Consider the following 24,589-nt stretch of genomic DNA (forward strand, 5'->3'; position numbering starts at 1 on the left):
CCATGAGTAAGAAAAAGTTTAATTCAAAAGCTGTACAGTTGTATTTCTCTGTTTAACAAGGAAAATAGGTGAGAGAATATTACTTTTGTGAGAAAAAAAATTGTGGGTTTCCATTCTGTATTTATTAGTCTGAAAAGCTGAAAGTAAGTAGTGCACTTGCTATCAGGAGGGTTAGCAACACACACTCACGCCTAAAAAGTGAGACCTTTTTTTAAACAGCGGGTACAAATGAATTTCAGAAAGAGAAATCCACATACTATCCAACTCCCTCATCAGTGTCACAGCCCAGTTCCATGCCAGGCTTGGCCCGCTAGTGTCCTGCAGGGACAGACCTTGTCACGACAAACAGAGCGCATGTGAAGGCCAATCAGATGAAAACCCCCGGCCCATGTCAGGTCCCATGATGTCTGCGCTTCACTTGCAGTAAATTGTTTGTGAGGGAGTGCGTGTGTGTTTGTGTGTGTGCATGTATGTTGGGTAACAGCATGCCTGCTAGCTGTGGTGTCCATCTTGGCTGTGTCATCGTATGCTGACCTGTCTGTGGTGATGATATGTGACACCCCTCTCTCTTCTGCCTGTGTGTGTGTTCTTTGTCTAATGTCACATTAATACTTTTCGAGAATTCTTGTGCATTATATTATCTCTCTGTTTGGCTTTGTGCAAATGTGGGCAATCTTTAATATCTGTCTGTGTGTGTATGGGTGTGTGTGTGTGTGCGTGTGTGTGTGTGTGTGTGATCCCAAGCCCGCAGGACCTGTGGAAACTGGGAGCATGTTTGTTTTGTGGTTGTCATTGATTATGTGGACGATGATGTTGCTTTAATTGCATCTATGTAAATGTATCCTGACAGCATGACTCTGTGTGTGTGTGTGTGTGTGTGTGTGTGTGTGTGTGTGTGTGTGTGGTGTGTGTGTGTGTGTGTGTGTGTGTGTGTGTGTGTGTGTGTGTGTGTTTGTGCATGCGCGCTTGCATGCCTGTGGGCATTATTCTTCTTTACACGATGTGGAAACTTTGCTCCTTATTTGACCTCAAAGACTGCAAGGCAAAAACTAGGACACCGCAGTAAGTACACATTAGCACACACACACGACCACAGGCACGCACACAAACACACTCAGCAGATTCAGACAAACCTGGCTAAAAAACACGCACATGTTCGATGTGTGAATTAAGTGCAGTTTGGTGTTTGCTGTCCTGGCTCACAGTGTTTTGTAAACAGGTTGAGACAAAGCTTATGGATTTAAAGTGTCATGTTTTTTTCCCACACATGTCACAGCAGCAGCCTCAGAGATACTATTTTATGCATCAGGGTTCTACAAATTAGTCATCCCAAGAAACCAAGAAGTGGGCTGCAGATATCACTAACACTAAAAAATATGTAATATTTTTCAGGACATTCAGATGTCAGTGATTCCCAATACCTTACATTCCACACTGAACATAATGAAAACCTGCCTTGAAACTACAGGACAAAAGCAGCCTCTGCACTTTTAAGATAAAACTCTCAGAGGAGTTGTGACAGGATATTGTAGAATTTATTCAATATCCAATCAGTTTGGGACACTAAATGATATGTGTTAGTGAGAGAGTGATGGCTTGACTAAATTCTACTGCAGATAACATCAGTTGGACCAGTTGTCATTTCAACTCCTCACCAAAACTCAGTGAAATAATTCTCATCAACACGCCTGTAATCTCAGCTCTGCATGGAGCTTTGAGAGGCTTTCTACTTCATCAACAATAAATCTATAAACCAAGTTATATACACACATACACTCAAAACACACACTTTCTTATATGAATACGCAACACACACAAACTTAATAATCGAGCACATGCAGTCATGCATGTACTCACACACATGCACCACTATAGGAGGTGCAGCGCTGCCTCGGAATCACTGTCTTACTCCCGTCTTCGTTTCATCTTTTATGTCATTATCCAGCCTGTGCTCTACTGCTCCTTTTACCTTACTTTTCCTCCATTTTCTGAGTGTGTGTGTGTGTGTGTGTGTGTGTGTGTGTGTGAGACTACATGACAACAGATATTTCTGTAGATAAAGACGCAATTTGTTCGTGTTACTTCTTTCTTCATATTTCATGATATGTCTTTGTCTTCCTCGAAGACCAATAGCCATTCTGCCATTTTTTTAACTACTTTCTCATGCTATGAGGGTGAGTGAAAGGAGAAGCGGTGGAAATACACACACAGACATCACCCCTGTCAGGCTATAGGTGATTGGCTGCATGTTCTCACAGCGGCTGCTGCTGTCGCTGTTCTTGTAGTTGTTGTTGAAGCTGTTATTTTAGCTTTCATTTGAATGGAACCTTCTGGGGATGGTGAGCCGAATCAAATATTCATGATAGCAAAGAAAAGAAACATCAAACTCTACAAGCCTACTTCCAGCACCACAGTGCAAACACACACAGAGACACACACACACACACACACACACACAAACTGTGTGGTAAGGAATAGAGAATGAGAAAAATAAAACCCTATATGTGCATGACTCCTATATGTCCTAAGAAAGTATTGGCTTTCTATGACTGCTTTGGTGTATAGAGGCTTCAAGGGAGGAACTGTGGGACTTTTGTTTGTTTTACATTAAGAAAATAAAAATGTTTATTCCATCCATATGCAATAAACTGGAATAATGCTTATGATTCATTTATTGTGTTGTCACAGATTGTGTTTTCTTAGAACAACTACAGAACTCAATCACTGGTCTCTCCACTGTGTATTATCTGTCAAGATCCCCAGCTTGACATTATGATTTCCATGCCCATGTCTCTTTGCTCAGAGAGCCTGAAAAAATAAGGCTTTTACATTTAACGTTTTAACTTTTGAAAGCTCGCCTCTTGAAATATTCATGCTAAAACTTGTCAAACAAGGATGATGCATTAACACTCTTAACAGAGTCACCCAAGAAGCTTGCTGCTGCCCACTGCCTGCCTTTTCCCAATGTTTTTTTTTTTTTCAAAGCAGGTAAAGTATGGTGGGATTAAAATAGACCACCAGATGATTCCCTGCAGGCATCTAAAGAGCTCCATTTCTAAAATAAGATACCAAAATAACAACTCAGAAGAGAGGATACATACTTTAAAAAAAATAATAAGGCTCACAAAATTTAACACAACAAAAAAACAACAGGTAAATCCGACACCTTCTCAGTCCCAACATGTCAAATATGGTAGCTTGGTCAGGAACCCTACTTATCAAACTATGACACTCTAGGTACCCGTCTAACATCAGTTTAGGACACTCTGGGACAATGTGTCAATGTACGCTTGCTACATGCAAAGGGTCTTTTCTACTCACAGAAAACATAGTTGGGTTATTTTTTCCAAACTGCTTTTTTAGGCAACAAAAGGTTTTGCTCAAATATTCATTATATGGGTTAAAATCATAGACTTAAAAAAAAACAATGGACGTGATGCTAATGCTCATGAAAACTTTCACTAGCAAAAAACAGGATTAAAACCATTAAATCAGAACTTTACCTACTTACAGGAAAAACTGAACCCTCTTTACAGGGTCTATAGGTACAACAATTCTTTTTTGGGCAATTGAAATGTAACAATTAACTTTCATGAGTGAAAAATGCACTGAAATAGCCACAGCTGCAGCGACACCTATCTGAAAGTGGGGTTACGCCATGGTTAACTAACCAGCACTGCAGCTGTGGTAGACACTTGTCAATAGACAAAACCCATCTGTCACTCAAAGTGACCATGCCCTTAATTATGCATAACATTAAGCCTTAATAACATTTAAACTGGTGGATTATATAAAAAAATTCACCCCCTGAACAGCTGTCATGAACAAGGCTCTAAACATGTTTCTAAACATGGGGTTTATTGGGGATTGATACTCTTTAAGAGCCAGCCTCAAGTGGCCATTCAAGGTACTGCAGTTTCTGGCACTTCTACGTTAGCTTCATTTGTCAGTTCTGGAGGTTGATGCTTGTTATGTAAATTAAGTAAGTAAATGAGTATGTCATGTGATGTATGTGTTTCGAGAAGCAACATTAAAATGTGACATCTGAGCAATTATTTACTTTGTTTTCCAAAATGTTTCTGTGCAGCAATTAAGACTTGAAACAGTTTCTTTCAAAACACAAATTAATAATCTAAACTGCAATTTAAGAGGCATTGCACTCCCATGCCCTGTATATCTGTCGATTAGTAACATTAACAGTGTGATACGTTTGTGTGATAAGTTGCAGAAAATACAGCAGAAACATAATACCATGTCAAACATAAAGTCATGGGTATGATACATTAGTGTTTTGTGTCTTTTTCTGCAGTTTTCCAAATTTAAACCAAAATCCTGCCTCCTGACTTTCTGTCTTCCTGTCTCCTTCTACATGGATGTGTAATATATAAATGTGGGTGACTGACCTATCCTCATTCATAATTATGATTACGGCCTATAGTAAATTAAAGCCTAATGCAGCAGCAATGGATTAACGGCAGCAGTCAAAATCAGATTTGTAGTACCAGTTGCTCATAAGGCTCACTGGATGGCCGTAAAAAATGTACCCAGAGACGCCTGATGCATGAAGAATTAGCCATTTCCTGTTCCACACACACTCTCCTCCCCTGTACACAGATGCACAAAATACTTTAGTTACAAAACCTCAGTACGCTCAATAAATGTTTCGCAAAACACACACATATTTTCCCCAAACGACCAATGCTTTTCAACAGATTAGATTTTTAAAAATAATTACATCCGCCTGTGTTATTGTAAATTGCTCCAGAGGCTGAGTGGAGGGCCTGCAAGAATAACACTGCAGAAAGAAAATAAAATTAAAATGAGTTGAACAGGAATTACTCAGCAGCTAAATGCCGTATGATGGGTGACGTGTGAAAACTTGTTTTGGCAAAAGGTTCAAATAAGTTCAAATTCAAAAATGATAAAGAGACAAGAAAACATATTTGTTTGTGAAAAACACTAAAGCTTGTCTTTGGGCAGAAGCAGGAGTGTGTATGCATTCAGCATGTATTTTTGTGAGCGAGGAGACATTGTATGCGTGCATGTGCAGGTAAAAGGTGAAATGAGCCATATGATTCAGGTTTCAGATGTGCTCAATTGTTCATGCATTTACTGTAAATGCTGTGTTGTCTATAGCCAGCCTGTCACTGTAAATAATTCACTTTAAAACACACTGGCACACGTAAAAATACACACACGCTTCCCACTCACAACTTGTCACCTGTCTCCACAGTGTACGACATCATCATCAAGTCACAAACACAAGAAGAAGCAATATATGCCACATCAAAAAAACATGAGAGCCAACTTAAAAGTACTTCCACATATAGTCATCCACGCATAGGCATAGAAGTACAAGTGCTCACGCACACGCACAAACACACACACAAACACACACACACACACAGAGACAGACAAACTTTCCTCTTTTGAAACCAGATATGGAAAGTAGTGTAATGGCTAGTCTTGTGTGTATTGTTTTAATGTCATAAATACTTTTTTTAAAAGAGAAAAAAGACCCTTTTAAATTACCTGTTCAAGGTGGAAATATCATGCTGTTATGGCGCTGTTCTGTGTAAAAGGTATGATAGCAGAATAGTGGGAGTGAATTATCTATAGTCAATAGTCACAATAGTCAATGCTGTTGTGTTACGTGTGTCACTCCTTTTTTGCTTCTGTGATGCCAGCATGTTATCTTAAATCACACACTGAAGCAGCATTACACCTACATTGTTTAGTGCTGTGTAAAAATGCAAAAGCAGTGCAAAGAGGGGACTTAATAGCAGCCCTATATCCCTGTTTAAAAGGGGGTACAGACAACATAAATACACTACGTGGGCCAAATCTGAAAATGCTTGCAACATGCAACATGATTCCAAAAAATATTTTAATGCTGTTTTCTTAAAAATCTACGAGGGGTGACAAACATATTGTAGTCCATGGGCCTTAAAAAGCCCAATTTGATCTTAAGCGGGTCAAACCAGTAACACCATTGTAAAATAACCTATAAATAACAACAAAGGATAATGAGCATTAAACATAGTAACTTACGCTCTTTCTTTTCAAGAAGTAGCTGAGAAGATTGATACCACTCTCATAATTATTCAGTAAATTTGAAGCTACAGCCAGCAGCTGGTTAGCTTATCTTAGCATAAAGTGTGGAAACAAGGGAGATGGCTTGCCTTGTGGAACAAAGTTATTGTAAGTCCTCCTATTTAGCATTCATAGGCATAATATAAAAATTTGATAAATGTTTATAACAAACTCTAGGGTAACAGTAAGCAGATATGACTGTTAATGCATTTTTAACAGCTAGAACGCCTCATGTGGATACCAATACATACAGGTCCACAAAATTTTACATGACAATAAAACAATCATTGACAATATAGGAAAAGACTGTCTTTATAATGAAAAATATGTCTTCATAGGGGAAAGAATAAGTGCAGCAGGTGCTGCCCAGTTACAATGCTGAGTTTCAGCTCAGTGAACCTCAGTTCAGCCCTGTCCTGCTTACTGTGATCACCTATGTTGTGTTTTGACATAGCTGAATTCATTTAGTTGTTCTCATTTACCCATTTTTATTGTCTAAGAAGCATAAATTTAATTGTGGCTCATAAATGCCATCTTAATGTCACCCCAAGGTAAACAGTTATTCCTATGCTGCTGCACTCAGATGTTGATCAAATCACTATTTTATGACTGCAAAGTCATCTGACCTAAAAAAACAAAAATACTGCTTAATAGCAACACCTGCATTGTGTGATTAGCTTTAATGATCTTTTCTTTTCTTTTTTTTTCAAATGAACAATTAGAGAAACTTAGAGACAACAGACTCCCAAACTGCTTAAAAGGACACACATTCACCTGTGCACCACTGCAACTTCAAATGTCAATTTGGAGCACTGAACTCCAATGTACACATATACCAGGCAATAAGCAATAGTTATTATGACACCATTACAGAGGGTTTATTTGAGGACCATGGATTGGGAAATCTTGATTGCATTAATAGCATAACCTGAATAGAAATGCCAGATGTTCAACCTCAGGCGGGTGTGCATGATTGTCTGGTGATGAAAGTAACTGCTGTCAACAGCCACATACAAAGAGGCTGATGAGTAAAGCAGCTGCAGCTTAATATTTGGCCACATCAGTGGCATGACTCTAGGGAAGACTTTTTCTGTTTGCTGGTCTGTTCGTTAGTCCGACTGATTATCTTTATACATCCAGGGAGCCACAGTGGGCTGGTGGCCAGCAGCAGAGCTGGCTCCAACCTATCCAGACAGAGTAGGATTTTAAATGGTAGGTTCAGATCAGAACTAACTTCTTAAAACACCAAAGTCACACGATAACAATGCAGCAGTAAAGTTACTTTTTTTATCAATGGAGTCTGGTGGCTTTGAAGAGAGTGCCAAGTGGCTATTTCTGCTTTTACAAAGAATATCTCACTCTTTAACACCAATTTAAAAAGTATTTTTTTCTATTGCTGCCTCTTGTGTCTTGGCCATGTCCAGTGAACTGTTGAAGCTTATAGAGGGGGCTGCTGAGGGGGGCACTTGTGAGGTTGAAGCTGTGTTTCCTTCTGTATCAACATGCCTGTCAAGCTGAAACTGCCTCGTCTGTGAAGCTCGCTGCATTTGTTTTCGAAATATTACGACTTTCATTCTATAAATTCTAATTTCCATTCCACATATTCAAGGTTCATTACATAAGTCAAACTTTCATATTATATATTTCAACCTACATATTACAGCTTTATTACATAAATTCAGACTTTCATTCTATATATTTAAAATTTCAGTCTATATACTCTGACTTTATTCTATATGTTTCGACTTATATTCTGCATATTCAAGTTTGTGTGTGTGTGTGTGTATATATATATATACTCTATATATATATAGAGAGAGAGAGAGAGACACACACACACATACACACTCACACACACACACATATATATGTATATATAAATTTCAAACCATAGTGACATGATACAATGATGACATATACACAAATACACATACAGATAGACAGATAGATAGATAGATAGATAGATAGATAGATGTTAGTAAGCTAATTTATTATGCTGTCGTTTGCAATTTCAACTGACAAACACGAAGTCAATACATTCCTTACAGTTTTTTTCTCGTGTTTTTGGTTGATACAGCCTAATATATACCTCCTCAGCATGTTAAAAAATCCAAAAGCTCGATAGACCTGCGTAAGATGAACCATAAGACAACCCTCTTACGGTTACTAAAGCTATGATTGGACAATAACAACCTCGACACACCATACACAGCCTCCAGGAAATCTTAATTATTCCTTTGATCCTCCAACTTTTTTAAGCTTCAAAAACAGTTGATACGCCCTGACCTTTACAACATATGGGTAAATCAAGATGAGAATATGAATAAATATTATGCATAAATCATTTTAAACAGAAGGTGACTCATGCGTGAAGGATTTGGTCGTCTTTTCTAAAAGGGTGCTTAGCTCCTTTTATTGCTTCTTTGTTTCTACAGTGTGTGTTTGTGTGTCCATCTGCCTTCACCTGTTCCAAGGTCCCTGTGTTCTTGAGATACTGTTATACATGAGGTAAGAAAATGTCCTTATGATTTAATACCATGCATTCTTTTTTTAAACAAAATATCTACAGAAAACTGCAGAAAACACTGCTTTTACAGAAACAACCCTGAAATTTCACTGGAGAATAGAAGTAGGGCTTTGTGAGTCCACAAGTCTCCTTCTTATCAAGGTACAAATATAAAGAGGACATGCCTTGAAAGGCTGTTTGCACAAACACACACACATACGCACAATAAAGCAACATGCCTGCATCATCAGCTGGCTTGACATGCTATATCCTGTTAAGGATCCCCCTCTAGTGTTGCACAATTAGAATGCAATGGAGGTAAAGTGTGAAATGCAGCAATGTGAGATTAGGCTGTTTCCTCTCATCTGCCTGTCTGTCCATCACACAAGAAACATGACACTGTATGTAAGCAGTCATGCATCTAGGTTGATACCTCTGTGCTACCTTGTTAAAGTGCAATATTGTGAAAAAAATCAAAACTGGTTTATTCTATAAAATAGTCTAGAAAGAAGTGTAATATTTATTACATTAATGATCCAGGTTGTAAAGATGCATTTATATGGCCAGAAAAAACAATTATGATATTGGATAATTGTGCCAAACCCCTGATTCATCATAATAAATTGTACATTTCTTTAAGTTATTTACTAACAAATGCTTTTTCCAGGTCAGTTTTTCACATTGTCTTAAAAAACAATCCCAGGAATTTTCTAAGATTTATATGTTTTTTGTATTTGTTTGATGGCGTAAAAAAAAGGGCGTTATCTATTTCTTTGCTCAAATTCAACTTAAGGCAAGTAAGGCAACACTAAATTCCAGGGACAAGTGTGTAAGCCACTCCAAATTACAAGCAAACCTGTGTATGTGTGGTCATATCTGTGTGCACATGTGCATTATCTCAGAGTGTAGAGATGTGAGTGTGTGTTGTGTGTCTGTGTGTACACAACAGAGTGAGTTACTCTAACAAGACACCTGCTCTGCTGACAACTGAAAGGAACCAGCAGAAACACAGGTTGACAAACAAACAGCACGGGGGACAGTTCCCATGTGTGCTTGTTTGTTTGTTTTTACAGTGTTTAGGTTCATTCTCTTCATCAAGATTTGTATAGCAACTTGGATTCAAACTGGCAACTTTCTCGCCAGAAATTTTCTTTTATGGTAGCAAATTTTAGATATTTTCAATGGTCCTAAATTTTCAAAACAACCACATAGAAACATACCATGACTACAGAGAGTCACAACAACTACATAGAAATCCAGCTGCAAATAGACACAATACTCATAATATATACAAAAAAGCAAAACAACCACAAAGAGACTCAAAATGACTGCCAGGACACTCAAAACAACTACAAATAGATGCGCAACGACACAAAAATGGCAGAAATAACTGCAAAAAATAACAAAATAATTACAAAGTGAAACAAACCAACCACAAAGAGACAAAAAATGACCACAGAGACACAAATCTGCCCGTGCCATTTTTTTTCCAATGGATATTTTTTCTATGCCTTTCCTATGTATGTATTAGCAAGGATTATGATGAAATGCAGAGTCCCCTGAGCCACAAAAAAGCTTGAATTAATGATTTATGGGGGAAAAGATCAGCTAAGAAGTATGCTTGAAAAAGATAGATACAAAGTAAAAGCAGGGTTGTAAATTACCATTAGCAACCAACCAAAACATGGTATTACATGCAAGAGGCTGTCAGATACACTTGACTCACAAACCAGTGTCTGAAACATTTTAGAGTCCAATAGTCATGGTGACAGGTAGACAAAAAAGTTAACAGCCAACACCGACACTGACTAGGCTAACTGCTAAATATGTTGCTGCTTCAATGGTAGCCTACCTGCCGGCGCCTCCGGCTCTCTGCCGTCCGCTTTAGTGTCACTGCCGGGCGGCTGGTCGGCCGTCGCTGTGTCGGTGTTGGACTCGGGTCCCAGAGGTGCAGCAGCTGAACAGGTAGCTGTCACGGCTGGGTCGTGGTTTTCTGCTTCAGTATCTGATTCTGAAGTCTTCTTTGATGCTGGTTTGGTTCATGTCTAAGTGGGACAGATGAATTCGTAGCTACGTTAGCTGTTACTGGCATTTGCTGGTGATGGTTACTGTCGCCCTCTTTGCTAGCAAAGTTAGCGTCGTCCTCTACACTAGTTAGCCCATTTTTTACGAAAAAAAAAAAGATCAGGAAGTAAAATCGCTGTCATATCGTTGTCTTTTTTAGTCTGTCGCTGTGCTGCTCCATTGCTGTGCCGTTGTATATCCATTTTTGCTTGTTTCACTAAAAAGCGACTCACAGTAAAACCATACCGCTGAGTTTGGGCTGTGACGTTATTTAAAACCAGCGTCTGCGCAGTAGCGATCTCCCCTGTATCGAGTTCCCGCCCACACAGCCGCCCAATCACGAGCAATGTTATTGATGGCGAGCATACCAATTGGCAAACACAGCTGTCAATCAAAACATCAACTGTTTTAATAGAATCAAGTAGGTAGTAGGGTTTTTTATTGTTTTGCTTGTTTTTTGTTTTCTCTTCTCTTTGTTTTAAAAACTATTTTTTATTGCTTTGTTCATTGCATATTCAAAATAAATGTTTTAATCAATCAATCAATCAATCAATCAGTCAATCAAACTTATCAGAATTAAAGAGCACTTGCACATAGGTCAGTGTGATCAGAACTACCTTAAATGACAGAAAACATCTTTGGAAAAAAATGAATTGACATGTTTTTCAATGTTTTAGTTTTACCCTTGCCCCGTTCCAACTCTTTCTCATGCCGAACTCCTAAAACTGCGCTGCAATGTTACTGCTTTCAGCATAAGTGCATGACGCCAAAAGGCCTTTCACATGCACACAGAATGCCTGACATCACTATAATACATCCATGAGAATGCCACTGGATGGTATCAATTAAGATAGGCACACAGCTGTTGGCAAAAGAGAGAGGTGGTGCATGGGTCCAACAAACAACAGACTTTAATGCAGAATCCGCTGTTCACTTCCTGTGTGAATGTGATGATTTTTGTATACACCTTACCATGTGCCTCCCTCCCCTAATCCTATCTGTGCCACTATGCGAGTTTGTTGACGTTCCAGTGTTGGTTGCCACGTGCTGCTGTAGCTTCAACATAACCAGGTGTGGTTATCCCACCATGTGCATTTGTTGATTTCATGGTAGCAGCATCCTGGGGAAAAACTGGGTTTATGGCCTATACTGTAGCCAGCCAGCAGGGGGCGATCAAGATGTTTGGCTTCACTTTTGATAAACTGTCATGTTGTCCAACAGACAGCCAACAAACAAATCATGGCTTTTTTCTAAATTTTAAATTATCCAACTTTGCATTTATTTGTTAATATTTAAACACACGCTATTTATTTATTAGATCTGATAACAAATTGAAAATAATCAAAAAAGAAAAGACGACAGGGCGAGTCCACTGTTGCTGGGGGTGTGTCTGTGTAGGCTATGTTCAGCCCCTACAAGATCTTGCAAAAATTTTATTCAAACAGAAACTGTAGTGTTTCACAGGCACTCTGCCTTATAAAACTGCAGGGTTAAACTCTGCTGTTCTGCTCATAAGGCTTTTTGATATGGAAAACATACTTGCATAACCAATGCATGTGTGAAATGTAAACAAAACATGTAAGTACAATAAGTAAAGATTTAGGTGACATGTAGTTCATATAGCTGCTGATTGGGAAACACATGTAACACACCCATCAAACGGGAGAAAGCTTGTTGTACACTGTTTCAAGGAAACCAAAGCGAAACAGTGCAAAACATTTTGAAATTAAACGTTTGCCACACTCTGCTGTGTTGACTACTTTCAGTTTAATCTATGTGCGTACATAGTGTCTTACGGTGCAGAATGAAACCTGTGGGAAGAGGGAAGTTGGGTGGTGGCTGTCTATGTATTTTAACAGCAACTGCCACTTTCGACATTCAGTCAGGGTCAGAAAACTCTGTTTAAGATTTTTTTGTTCGCCAGAATCAATATATACGCACACAAAGAAAAATGCTTCAATACTGTTTTTATTTTGCAGGCAAACGTATAAAAAAGGAACAGGGGCAAAAGTGTCCTTCTCTGTGTCAATGATTTCATTTTACATTTCTACCAGATATCAGAAGTGTAATAAAAAAGATTAGATGTTAGCAGATCAAAATTTATTTCATATGTGTCACTGTACTATCTGATGGATTTTTTTTCTATTAGCTGACCTGAAAAGATGATAAAAATCACATTCAAGCAGGAAACTTGCAGATGAACAAGTTCTGGCCTGTCAGTTATCAAAATGAAAGTAGATACAATAAGATAAGAAAAGAGAACTGTAAGAAGGAATTCAGACAAGCTTGTTTTTTGCGGAAGTTCATACAGTGTGAAAAGAATAAGCAAACAAATCGTTATTGTGCCAGTTTGAAATGTACCCTGATGGGGGAGCATACCTGCTGTCAAAAGCACAAGAGAACACCTATTTTATATGCCATACTAGAAAAATGGTTGGATTGAGTAGGAATGACATGCTATGACCCCTCTTAGCAGCTCAACTGATCATCACAAAACAATGCAATACAATTTATATGCATATATACAGTCAAAATATGTATTGCTACACAAGATATGACTTTGTGCTGACATGAATGCAAGAGGCACTCAGTGAGTTGTTTTTTTTAAGTTGCCAATTATTTTAAGATTTTATGTTGCAAAGTTAGAAAACAAATCCTATTTCCAATTGTCTGAACATTTTTAAGAATTTTGAAAGTTGACTTGATGAATAATTTCAGTGCATTTTAAGACTTTTATTGGAACCATGCTTTCAAATAAAAAATATTCAAACTTTATACAGGAGTGAGACATGGGCCTTTATTTGGCTTAATTTTTTTTTTTTTTTTTTGATACATATTATGATATTTACAAAGTCTAAGTTTACCTTTTGTTCTTTTTTAAAGACCCTATCAGACCCTAAAATGGGTGTTTATTATTTGGGAACCCTCAGACCCATATTTTCAAAACTGTATGTTAGCCTTATCTTTGACAAAAGTTAAGATTTGTTCTAACATGAAATTATTGGACAACATGTATTGCATGTAGCCAGCAGGGAGTATAGCTCTATTTAGTTATACATCTAATGTTTTCACAAAGATTTGTGGTTACTTTAGTTTACAGAGGTGAATTGATCCCTCAAGTAAATTGAAACCAGGATGGAGTGGCTCAGTGAAAGTTGTACAGACTGTGTACAGGTGGATCACTGTTCCAGAGGAGACCTCAAAAAAGGACAAAATACCAGCTGGCCAGTCCAGATACACTCCTATGGTATCTCTGTATGTTCTTCGATCGAAGTGCTGACAAGAATTGTTGTGATTAAAGGAGCCGTTACCAAACCAGCACCAAGACTTTTCATTATGTCCCAAAGTATAGTCTCCTGTACAGTCTCCCATCCTGTCTATACTTTTGTACGCCACTCCAACATTAGCTTTAACACACTCGACCTCCCAGTAATGGCGCCCGGTCAGACCCTCCTCACACAGCACTTGAAAAGTAGCAAATCTGTCTGGATTTTCAGGATATGGCTGCTTCTCACTAACATATGTTGCCTTTTTGTTCTCTTCACTCAAAATTATAGTCACGCCCGCTGTGTTGGGGTCCAGTGTCAGATCACAGGCATCTGAAATCAAAAAGAAAGAGCAGTTATTTAGCGGAGTATTTTTGCTGTGTAAGTGTGATCTCTGATTGTTTAAGTATCATTAAATAAGAGGTGTCTTACATCACAGTCAACAGATTAAGACATTGGAATAGAGTCAATACAACTATCAAAAGACCACTTTCCCTTTCTATTATGCTGAAAACCACACGAGTCACGTAGACAAAATCCGCAAGACTTTATGTCTCTAAATGTGCTGCAGCTAAGCCGCAGCCAAGCTGCTCTTGAGCAGCGCTGCTCTTGCAGGCTGTGTGGCTGTTCTAACCTGTAAACACGACACTGCAATAAAAAAAAACAACAGGTTCTGGGGCGCCTGGTGGCTCAGTGGATAGAGTGGTGCCCCACATATAGAGGTAGTGTCCTTGCCGCAGCAGCCGCGGGTCCAATTCCAGCTTGGAGCTTTTGCTGCATGTCACTCCCTTTCTCTCGCCCCCTTTCACACTTAAGCTGTCCTGTCCATTAAAGGCATTAATCCCCAAAAAATAATCCTAAAAAAACCCTAACATGTTCTGTGATAAAACGGATATCTGTGATAACAGGACAAAAGTCCACAGGTAATCAAGCTAATCCATGAATGTGCTACTGCTATTCAACTCCATTGTGCATTCTCTTTTTTGTTTTTTAACATTTGAAGCTTTTATTTAGGTTTTCAAATGAAGCTGTCAATTTATTTCATCACATTTATAGTATCATTATAAAATAATATATTAAAAAATATAATTAATCATATTCTTACACTTTCTCAGTAGCTTTGGGTCAAACCAATATTCTTCATTTTGGTCCACACTGATGGTAAATAGAGAGACAGCAGGGAACAACATCAAAAATATTGTTGCATAGACACTTATACTCAAACAAAGTGAATCTTGAATAATAAAAATGTGTAATATATGAGTAGAACAGTAGACAGTAGGCTGTTTGAGCATACTTGAGTTTTTCCAGACTGCAGCGTGAATCTCTCTGTATTTCGGTCAGCAGCTCAACTCCTCGACCTGTCAGGTGATTAAAGCTCAGGTCCAGCTCCCTGAGGCTGCAGTGGTCAGACCTCAGAGCCGAGGCCAGGGCAGCACATCCATCTCCTGTCACTTTGCAGAATGACAGCCTACAGAAACCAAACCACTGACATTTTAGGTGTGTGGTACATGCCCTTATCAGCAGCAATTTCCACTTGTTAACATGACAATGACCCCTATTTGATTCGTCATTTATCAGGCTCTCCCTTTGGACTTGTAGCACCATGCATCACACAAACTGACACTTTCAAAGCAGGAGGCAAACAATACAAAGGGTAAGCTAAGCTTGTGTACCCTCTACATAGAGAAATTATGTTTAGAGGTAAATTTGAAACTCCTTTTTAAGGCTGTATAGAGGAACAATACTGCTGTGTTGGCAATTTCAAAATGCAGAATCCGTTTATATCAAATAGTAAAGTGAAAGTGAATAAGAGCTATTTATTACACTGACCTGAGTGTTTTCAAAACACAGTGTTGGTTTATCAGAGCGTCACAGAGCGCCATCACTCCTGAGTCCTGCAGGTCATTGTAGCTGAGGTCCAGCTCCGTCAGGCGGGAAGATATGGAGCCGAGTGCTGAGGCCAAAGTCTTACAGCCATCCTCAGTGAGTCTATTATGTCTGAGACTGAAAGACAAACGCAGGAATATATATTTAGTTCAAACTGCTGCCACTGTGATACACTCCCAGGTAAGATGATGATTTTTTTTCCAGGTTTATCTTATTTATTTTTTGTATATATTTTTTTTAATCAACAGTTTTGAGAACAGTACATTCAGTGGTCAGTACTAAAATTTACAAATGAAAATACATGAGACAAGTAGGCACAAACCAGACGGACAAAAATCAAATCAAATCAAACCAAATAGACACAGGTATAAACACACACGGGTTACTTAATTAGTTACATAATAAAGCTTTAAAATTTGCAGAAATTAATAGTTTGGGTTAATTCTTTTAAATTGTATATAGTTTATATGATGTTTATCTTTGGGAAGGTGGTACCTCACCTCACAACCCAGAGGTCCTGTGTCCATGCCTCGAGGTCAGAGCCAAGTCTGATCTGGTGCGGCATCTGACCTGTCAAGACATGGACACAGGACCTCTGGGGTACCACCACATGCCACGGAGGCTCAATGGGATTGGCATCTGGGGAATTTGGAGGCCAGATTGATGCCTTGAGCTCCTTGTCATATTCCTTGGGCTAGTTTTTACAGTGTGACATGGTGCATTGTCCTATTGGGGGGCCACTGACACTGATGGGTGTACTTGATCTCCGATGGTGTCTGAGGGGGTGGTGCATGTTAAGTAAAATCCATATAAATGCCAGGACTCAAAGTTTCCCAGAGAAACATTTCAAGGTACCAAAATAACTGAAGGTATTCACGTCACATCAGTGGTTTTAATGTTTTGGCTGAGCGGTGTATATTTCGGTTCATTCTTTTTCTATTTTGAATGTTTTCAACAATCTTGTACATACCTCAGTACCTCCAGAGTGCAGTTTTCATTCAGCAGCCAAGTAGAGAGAATCTTCATTTCCGCATCTTTAAAAATGGTGTAATTCAATTCCAGCTCTCGGAGGTTACTTGGGTTCGATGTGAGTGCTGTCACCAGTTCCCTGCAGATTTCTGTAATCCTAGAATTTTTGTTCAGTCTTTTGGTGCAGAGATGATAAAAATGCCATTATGTTAAGAAATACAGAAATTGGTTGTACTGTCTGTCTCTACCAAACTGATTCATGATCCAAAATAAGTTGACATCAGCTAGCTGCATAGTGGTTTCAGGATTAGAGCTTTAACAACAATGATACATCTATCAAGAATTACTTATTCAGACAACTGGACTGGCATTTTTTAGCAGGACAGCAATTTAACGATGTGGACCATGTTTTTGTAGAGCATTTCTGCCAAATGACATGGCCAAGAACCTTTTATTCTTACTTAATTTTTTGAGGGAAGTTGTGTGAAACTTACCTGAGCTTCTCCAGTTTAGGGCTGCATAGCCCAACAGAAAGAAAAGGGCATAAAAAATGTTCCAGTATGTTTTCACTCAGCTCCAGTTCTTTTAGATTTGGGAGGAACAATTTGACTGCTGATGCCATACTTTCACACTGTGTTGATGAGTGCCCTCTACCTGAGAGACTACACAAAAGCACATGAAATCTGTCACATGAATGCATGTATAAATGTTTCTGGACAAAAGGGTTAACTGACCAACTGACAGGTTGACAGACCAGCCAACATTGCCTTCCCTAAGGCCATGCTGCTGGCATGACCAACACTGACTGAAGGTGTATGCAGTTTAACATTAATGTCTTATGTATAGCCTCATCCTAGGTTGACTATCTGTATGCACATTATCTGTTTTTGTGTATTAATCCTACAGGATAAAACACAGAAGCACAGTTAAATGTAGAAAAATGACCTCTTTTTTATATATTTCACTTTTTACACAAATGTATGGCTAGAATGCACTAAAAAACAACAGAGAAGAAAAAACAAGTAGCAACACAATACAATTAATGATGGCTTTACTCACCTCAAAGCTTCAAGTTCACACTGAGAGTTGAGCAGCCCATCAATGAAGGTGTCTACAGTGTTCTCATAGAAGTTAGTGTTCGTCAGGTGTAGTTCAGTTAGCACAGAGTTTGGCATTCGAAGAGCTGAGGAGATTGTTTCACAAAGCCATCTTTGGAGACACACCCCTGAGATCCTGCAGAGAATTAAAAAAGATCAGGTAAAGTTTTGAAACCAACATGTGTATTAAAGTAATCCTATCATTTAGGTCCCATGGCACACAACATCTGTTTTGCTTTATTGTATGTTTGTTTTTACTAAATTAAACAATTAAAATAAAACATTTCTATTCTATTCTAAAAGTTTGGAGCCCCTACGGCACATGAGAGGAGGAAAAAAAATTGATGGTTGAAAAATATAAAGATAATTACTTTTGCATTTTCCCGAGAAACTTTTGTGTCCGATTTGTCAAGAGGTCTGCGTGGTTATACTGTAGCAGCCTTGTGTCCTTTCCTTTTTAGACAATTTAAATAAGGTGAACCCAAAATATTCTTAGGAGAATGCTTGAGTTTTTTTTTTTTGTTTTTTTTTTAGTACTTCTCCCCTCCATTTTTTTCCACCTATTTTTGTCTCCCCAATCTTTTTCTTTCTCTTTTTTTCCACCCATCTAGGTTTTTCTCCCCTACTTTTATTTTGTTTGTTTTTTCGCTCGTCTTTGTTTTTTCTTTGTCATATTCCCATAGGTGCTCCTTGACAGAGTGATTGCATGTAACACAAATATACTACTGTTTGGTAAACATCTCACCTCACTTTTCTGCTGTTCCTCACAGCTGGGAGAAGCCTGAAAATACCTTTTTCTGTTGGTCTGTATTTCTTCATGTTGAACTCATCAAGAGGTGTATTTGACATTAGAATTGCATCGGCCAGAGCTGAGCACTGAACTGGGGTGAGCTGTGTTTCTGGGACGTGATCTGGTTTCAGAAACTTCTGCACAGTATCGTGAAGAGAACTGTCTTTCAGCTCAATCAGGCAGTGAACAAGGTTCAGGCATCTTTCAGGTGAGCAGTCCCCTAAATCTATTTCTAACAGACTTTTCCTTATTTCCACGACAACTGCAGAGTGTTCCTCTTCCTGCTGAATCAGGCCTTGAAGCAGTTCTTGTGTTGATTGTAGGGACATGCCAATAAGGAACCGAAGGAACATGTCTAGTTCTCCTGTGTTTCTCAGAGTTGAATTAGCAATTGAAATTTCTATCAACTCATCCAAAGGTAAATCAACTGGATCTGCATCCAAGGTAGACTTCAGTTCCTCAACAGACCCTCTGAGGAGATAATCCATGAGGCTTACAGAATCAATTTTCTTTCTTGCAAAGCTGCGGTACACAAAGAGAGCAGCAAAGTACTCCTGGACTGTCAGATGCACGAAGCAGTAGAGTTTCTTTCTGTTGAAGACACTCTCTTCTTTGAATATCTCCGTGCACAACCCGCACTGAACTCCAGCTTTGTGTATGTCAATGCCATAGTTTTTTAGATCATTGCCAGTAAATATGATTTTGCCTTCATTCAAATGCTCAAATGCCATTCTGCCCAATTTAAAAATGAATCCTTCATTCGACTCTAAAATCTCTTCTGACTCATCCTTATGTTCGTATTTTTCTGCGGCTACCTGCATTTGAATGCAAAGGAAGTGCGTGTACATCTCAGTGAGAGTTGTAGGTATCTTTATGTCTTCATCTTGATTCTTGTCCATTTTGAGCAGCAAGTACGCAAGAACTTTTGCCGCAATCCAACAAAATATGGGTATGTGACACATGATGTACAAGCTCCGGGACATCGTAATATTGTTGATGATTCTCTCGGCAACGGCCTTGTCCTCAACTCTCTTCCTGAAGTACTCTATTTTTTGTGGATCATTAAATCCTCTGACCTCAGTCCACTGGTATACATGCTTGCGAGGGATGCGCTGAATGGCCCCTGGTCTTGAAGTAATCCAGACGAGAGCAGAGGGCAGGAGATGCTCCCGGATTAGGTTGGTCACCAGAGTGTCCACTGATGATTCCTTGCTGACATCTGTCAGTCTTCTGGTTTTTTCAAAGTTCAGTTGAAGCTGGCTTTCATCGAGACCATCAAAAATGAACAGAACTTTGTGATTAGCAAATATTCTTGCAACTGCTATGCTCTTAAGTTCTGGATGGAATTCTCTCACAAGTGTGACAAGGCTAAACTGTTCTTCTGTGACCAGATTTAGCTCCCTGAATGGTAGCACAAAGATGAAGTCCAAGTCCTGATTGGCTCTCCCATCTGCCCAGTCAAGGATGAACTTCTTCACAGAGACAGTTTTTCCAATGCCGGCAATTCCTTTTGTCATCACTGTCCTGATAGCTCTCACTTCACCTCCGTCTTGCCCAGATGAAGCCCTAATTTCTGGTGTACTTGTAAAGATATCATTGCAATTGATTTTCGTGCCCTCTGCTGTTTGACACCTCGCCTTATCTTGAATCTCCCAGATCTCATGTTCTGCATTGATACGTTCACTCTCTCCCTGTATAATGTGAAGCTCAGTGTAAATTTTGTCCAATGATTTTGCATCCTTGTGATCTTTATCAGTGCCTTCAAACTCAAATCTGAACTTTTCCCTGAGATATGCTTTGTGCTTTGTGATGACTTCCTTGATGACATCTTCCGCTGCAATGAAAGAGTATCAAAACATAATCAGAACAGTTTCTTAAAGACCACATCAGTATTCTGAACTGTCTACTAGTGATGGTGCAAAAACTAAACACAATAATCTTTTTGATCGACTCTTTTTAGTGTCCAGTACATACAAGGGATTATACATCCGTAATGTGTCATAATGTGGTGCAGAAACAGCACCGAATGAACAAGTGAGGACCAATTAAATCAGCCTAGTGTTGAGACCTCAAGGCCAATAGTGCATTCACACGCTCCTCAAATGACCATTTTTCCAACTTTGGTGTGCTAATGAGCTTTAAGTTGTAATGTGAAAAAAATGGATGCTACAAAGATGTGTTGTATCTTATTGATCAGAGCATTTAAATAACACAGAATCAGAAACAACAATCAAACAAACAGGTTAGCCATGAAATATGAACAGGACCTAATTATTCGGATTATTCTGACACTACATCAGTGCAGCACAAGGCTGTGGAGGGATGTCTACTTCTTGCCCCTCAAAGAACAACAAATCTTGAGCTTACAGAACTAACTACAAACAAGGTGGTTGCTGAATCTATGCATTTAAATTAATATTTTCTCCTTATTAAAGTTTTGTGGTGTGTCAAATGTAATTTTTATGGAGTGTGAGAAATGAATACATATTTTGCAAAAGTATCAAAACTTGAAAGGTTCAAAGGGTCTGATACATTTATATACATCAATTCAAAGCAACCAATTCTGTGAAAAGAATCAGTTCATCCATCACAACATTTGATCTTGTTACTAATGCATTAAATTGCAACAATGTTTTATTACAAAACTGTGCTATCACATAGACCTTGGTCAATGTTTTATGGCTGAATACTATCTGTCATGGTTGCACAAGTCGGGTTATTACAACACTAACCATTCTAAACATCAGAACTGATGAAATGACATAAAGATCAGAGTCCACACACTAGAATATGCTCCCATACCACAAAGGTGACATTTTGAGCAACATGCTCTTCACCTGACATCTGATGAAGACTTAAGCTTCAAAAAGTCACCTTTGTGGAAGCATCTACTGACTGATCTCTTGTCCATCACCTAATATTTTAATTGTCTGATTGTGCATGCTTTTGCATATTTTTTTAAAAACTCTTAAAAAAGACCTCACGTACTTTCACATGTCTCCGGCTGAATGTCCCGGAGGATGTTATAGAAGGCAGATTTGGCTGTTACAGTTGTGAGGGTCTTGTAGAGCTCTCGCATCTGCTGCTGGGTGGTCCTGGCGGCCTTGATGTTGTCGTACATCTCTTTATGCATCAAGTTCTGCTGGAACATCTGATCCGCTATTGTTATCACTAAAGTAACGTTCTGAATAAGCTTAGCCCTGTTGTTGTCCACCCAGTCAGCTTCTTTAGTAAAGATTCAAAAAACAAAGACAATGTCAAGTTATCATATTTTGACAGAATTTAATAATGTGCATATTTTCGTGATGCAGTATTTTATAATCAGCAAGTGAAATCAAGATGTGATTCTCAAACTTGAACTCACCTTTCTCTTCTGTTGTGGCTGAAGTAGAATCACTGGTTTCAGAGTGGCATGGACTGATAAATAGCAAAAACAATGTAAGAGTTAACAGTTAGCAACATTTAGAACTACATGTATTGGTAGCAATTGTCATTTATGTACACATACTAGTACTGTTTTAGTGTCTTACCTCGGGTTGTTAACTTTATCAACAGGGTATTCACGTGCCAGAGCACTGCTCCTCTCACTACGACCGCTTTTTTCAGAGGAAGTTTCTCCTTCTTGCCTCCTTGAAGTCTCCTCTTGTGTTGTCTCCTTTAAAGCTTCTCCCTCCTTCTGCAGAGATGGCGGTCTTTGGAGGAGAAAAGATGTTTCACTACTTTTCACTACAATTTCTCATTTTGAAAGTATTAAAATGTCAACTAGTTTGAACAAATAACATACTCCACTACAAACATAGCTGTCCTGAGAACAGCAAATCTTGGTTTCATTTTGTAGAGGGTTGATAGATACAAACTGCTTTGAAAGTGAAAGTAAAAAACAAGAACATTTTTAATCTGCATCCACTTTGTATTAATAATTAATTTGATACCAAAAGGGCCTTAAATGTGATGCAGTAAATTTCTAACAGTTGCAAGTTTTTTTTTCATGCCAAAACACGCAATAACAACCTTCTTGTGTTGCAAGTAAAAGCAGAGTTTGTCTGATTTGTATTTTTATTCCTCAAAACTCTGAAACAAGTCTTGATGCTGTTGGTTTTACCAAAAAGCTATGTTAGATATTTAATTTGAATATTATTCTGCAATTTTCTGTATACATACATGCTGCTCTTTTCACTACAACTGCGTTTCTCAGAGGAAGTTTCTTCTTTCTGGTTCTTCTTGCTTTTCCTTGAAGTCTCCTTTTCTGTTGTCCCCTCTAAGGCTCGCCCCTCCTCCTGTAGAGATGGACTTCTTTTCTCTATGGTAGAAACATCATCTTTCTTTCGGTCAGGTTTGTAACTGTCATGTTCCTTGTGTTTATCCCTCTGGTGCGCAGAGCTTTTGCCCCCCATGACGTTGTTTCTTCAGTGTCAGCGCAGTGAATCTGTGATTTGGAAGATATTTAAATGCCAACAAATTTGGACAAATAACATGTTCAGCTACAAATATAGCTACCCTCAGAACCGCAAAACTTACTTTCGTTTTGCACAGGGTCAATAGATACGCATTGCCTTGAAAGTAAAAGTAAAATATCAAAAATGTTTTTGATCTGCATCCATTTTGTGTTTATGATTAACTTGATACAAAAGGGGTCTTATATGTGATTCAGTAGATTTGTAACAGTTGTAAGTTGTTTTATTCACATTAGTGCACACAATAACAAACTTCTTGTGTTGAAAGTAAAAGTCTGCCTGGTTTGTATTTTCATTCTTCAAAACTCTTAAACAACTCTTGATGCTTTTGATTTTACTGAAACTATGTAAAATATTTAACTTAACTAATCATCTGCATTTTTCGGGATACGTTTAAATATCTATTTTCACACAAACAGGCACAGATACATTCAATTAGGTAGTTTTACCTTTCTGTCAGAGGTCCTGTGGTAAGCTGCAGCAGGAAATGAGCATGTTGCGTTTCCATTAGGGTGTATCAACAGTGAACAATACTGCAAATACAAAAGACAACTTTGATCAGACACAGGAAGCCCAACAGTTGGTGGGCGGACCAAGCTGTGTGTGAATTTTGAGTGTGTGTGAGTTGCAGGAAGGAGGGTGGAGAGATAGAGAGGGAAAGGAATGCATCTATTACAACACGGAAACTCTGATTCCAAAGGACTGACTTAAAATGGTATTTCACTGAAAACTGTTTACTTGACACATGATGCAGAATTATTAGTCTTCTTTAAGATTTTCCAAGAGTAGAATTACCGCCTCCGTATTCCTCCAAAAATCAATAGAGGTTACAACTGTAGTTTACATCCATGTCTCTGAAAACATGCACGCTTCACACACATCTTCCTACAGCTACAATCGGGACAGTTTCAGGGTGTGCACCCAAGATCAGTGACACAGTACCTGATCATATGTCTCCATTTCTGTTTCTGAGATATGATCAGATGATCATGATCATGGCCAGGAAAGTGTTTTTGCACAACATTATGATGTCGAGGTTGAAGCTTACGTTGAACTTTTGGATATAAAATGCCATTGCTTCATCATTTTATTCTTTTAGACATCTGTGTGAAATTTTGTCAGAATTACCATTTGAATTCTTGAGCTTTGGCCAAAAACATGTTTTTTTGTGAGGTGACTGATCTTGACTCATGACTGACCAAAAATTCTAATGAGATCAGAGTCTATTTGGACATTTCTGCTAAATTTGAGGAATTTCCTCATGGCCTTTTTAGATATTGTGTTTACGAGAATGAGACAGATGCAAGGTCACAATGACCTTTTGACTACCAAAATCTAATAAGTTCATTGTTAAGTCCCAGTGAATGTTTGTGCCAAACTGGAAGAAATTCCCTGAAGGCCTTTTAGAAATATTGCGTTCATAAGAATGGGATAGATGGACGGACGAAAACATAATGCCT

General features: G+C 38.5%; 1 protein-coding gene across 1 annotated transcript; it reads right to left on the reverse strand.

Annotated features, from left to right (window-relative positions):
• Nucleotides 1-12,613: 12,613 nt before the first annotated feature.
• On the reverse strand, nucleotides 12,614-23,692 carry LOC121957024 (NLR family CARD domain-containing protein 3-like). The gene is made up of 13 exons (XM_042505512.1): nucleotides 23,579-23,692; nucleotides 22,837-23,101; nucleotides 22,206-22,367; nucleotides 22,040-22,092; nucleotides 21,664-21,900; nucleotides 18,631-20,509; nucleotides 17,848-18,021; nucleotides 17,283-17,450; nucleotides 16,790-16,963; nucleotides 15,763-15,936; nucleotides 15,227-15,400; nucleotides 15,035-15,084; nucleotides 12,614-14,262 (listed from the first exon to the last, which is right to left on the reverse strand). Exons 2-13 carry the CDS (start codon nucleotides 23,067-23,069, stop codon nucleotides 13,748-13,750), a joined length of 3,993 nt encoding a protein of 1,330 aa, XP_042361446.1. The 5' UTR covers nucleotides 23,070-23,101; nucleotides 23,579-23,692; the 3' UTR covers nucleotides 12,614-13,747.
• Between the last annotated feature and the right edge of the window lie 897 nt (nucleotides 23,693-24,589).

The sequence above is a fragment of the Plectropomus leopardus genome, chromosome 17, assembly GCF_008729295.1.
Source record: "Plectropomus leopardus isolate mb chromosome 17, YSFRI_Pleo_2.0, whole genome shotgun sequence".
In the NCBI taxonomy this organism is placed as follows: domain Eukaryota; kingdom Metazoa; phylum Chordata; class Actinopteri; order Perciformes; family Serranidae; genus Plectropomus; species Plectropomus leopardus.

What these genes read in the sequence shown, in the direction of transcription:
- LOC121957024 (XM_042505512.1), bottom strand. Translation starts at nt 23,069, where the DNA reads ATGGGGGGCAAAAGCTCTGCGCACCAGAGGGATAAACACAAGGAACAT. An exon ending in TCAGCCGGAGACATGTGAAA is followed by an intron (nt 20,510 to 21,663) that starts GTACGTGAGGTC and finishes CTTTCATTGCAG; the next exon opens with CGGAAGATGTCATCAAGGAA. An exon ending in CCCAAAGCTACTGAGAAAGT is followed by an intron (nt 14,263 to 15,034) that starts GTAAGAATATGA and finishes TTTTGATTTCAG; the next exon opens with ATGCCTGTGATCTGACACTG.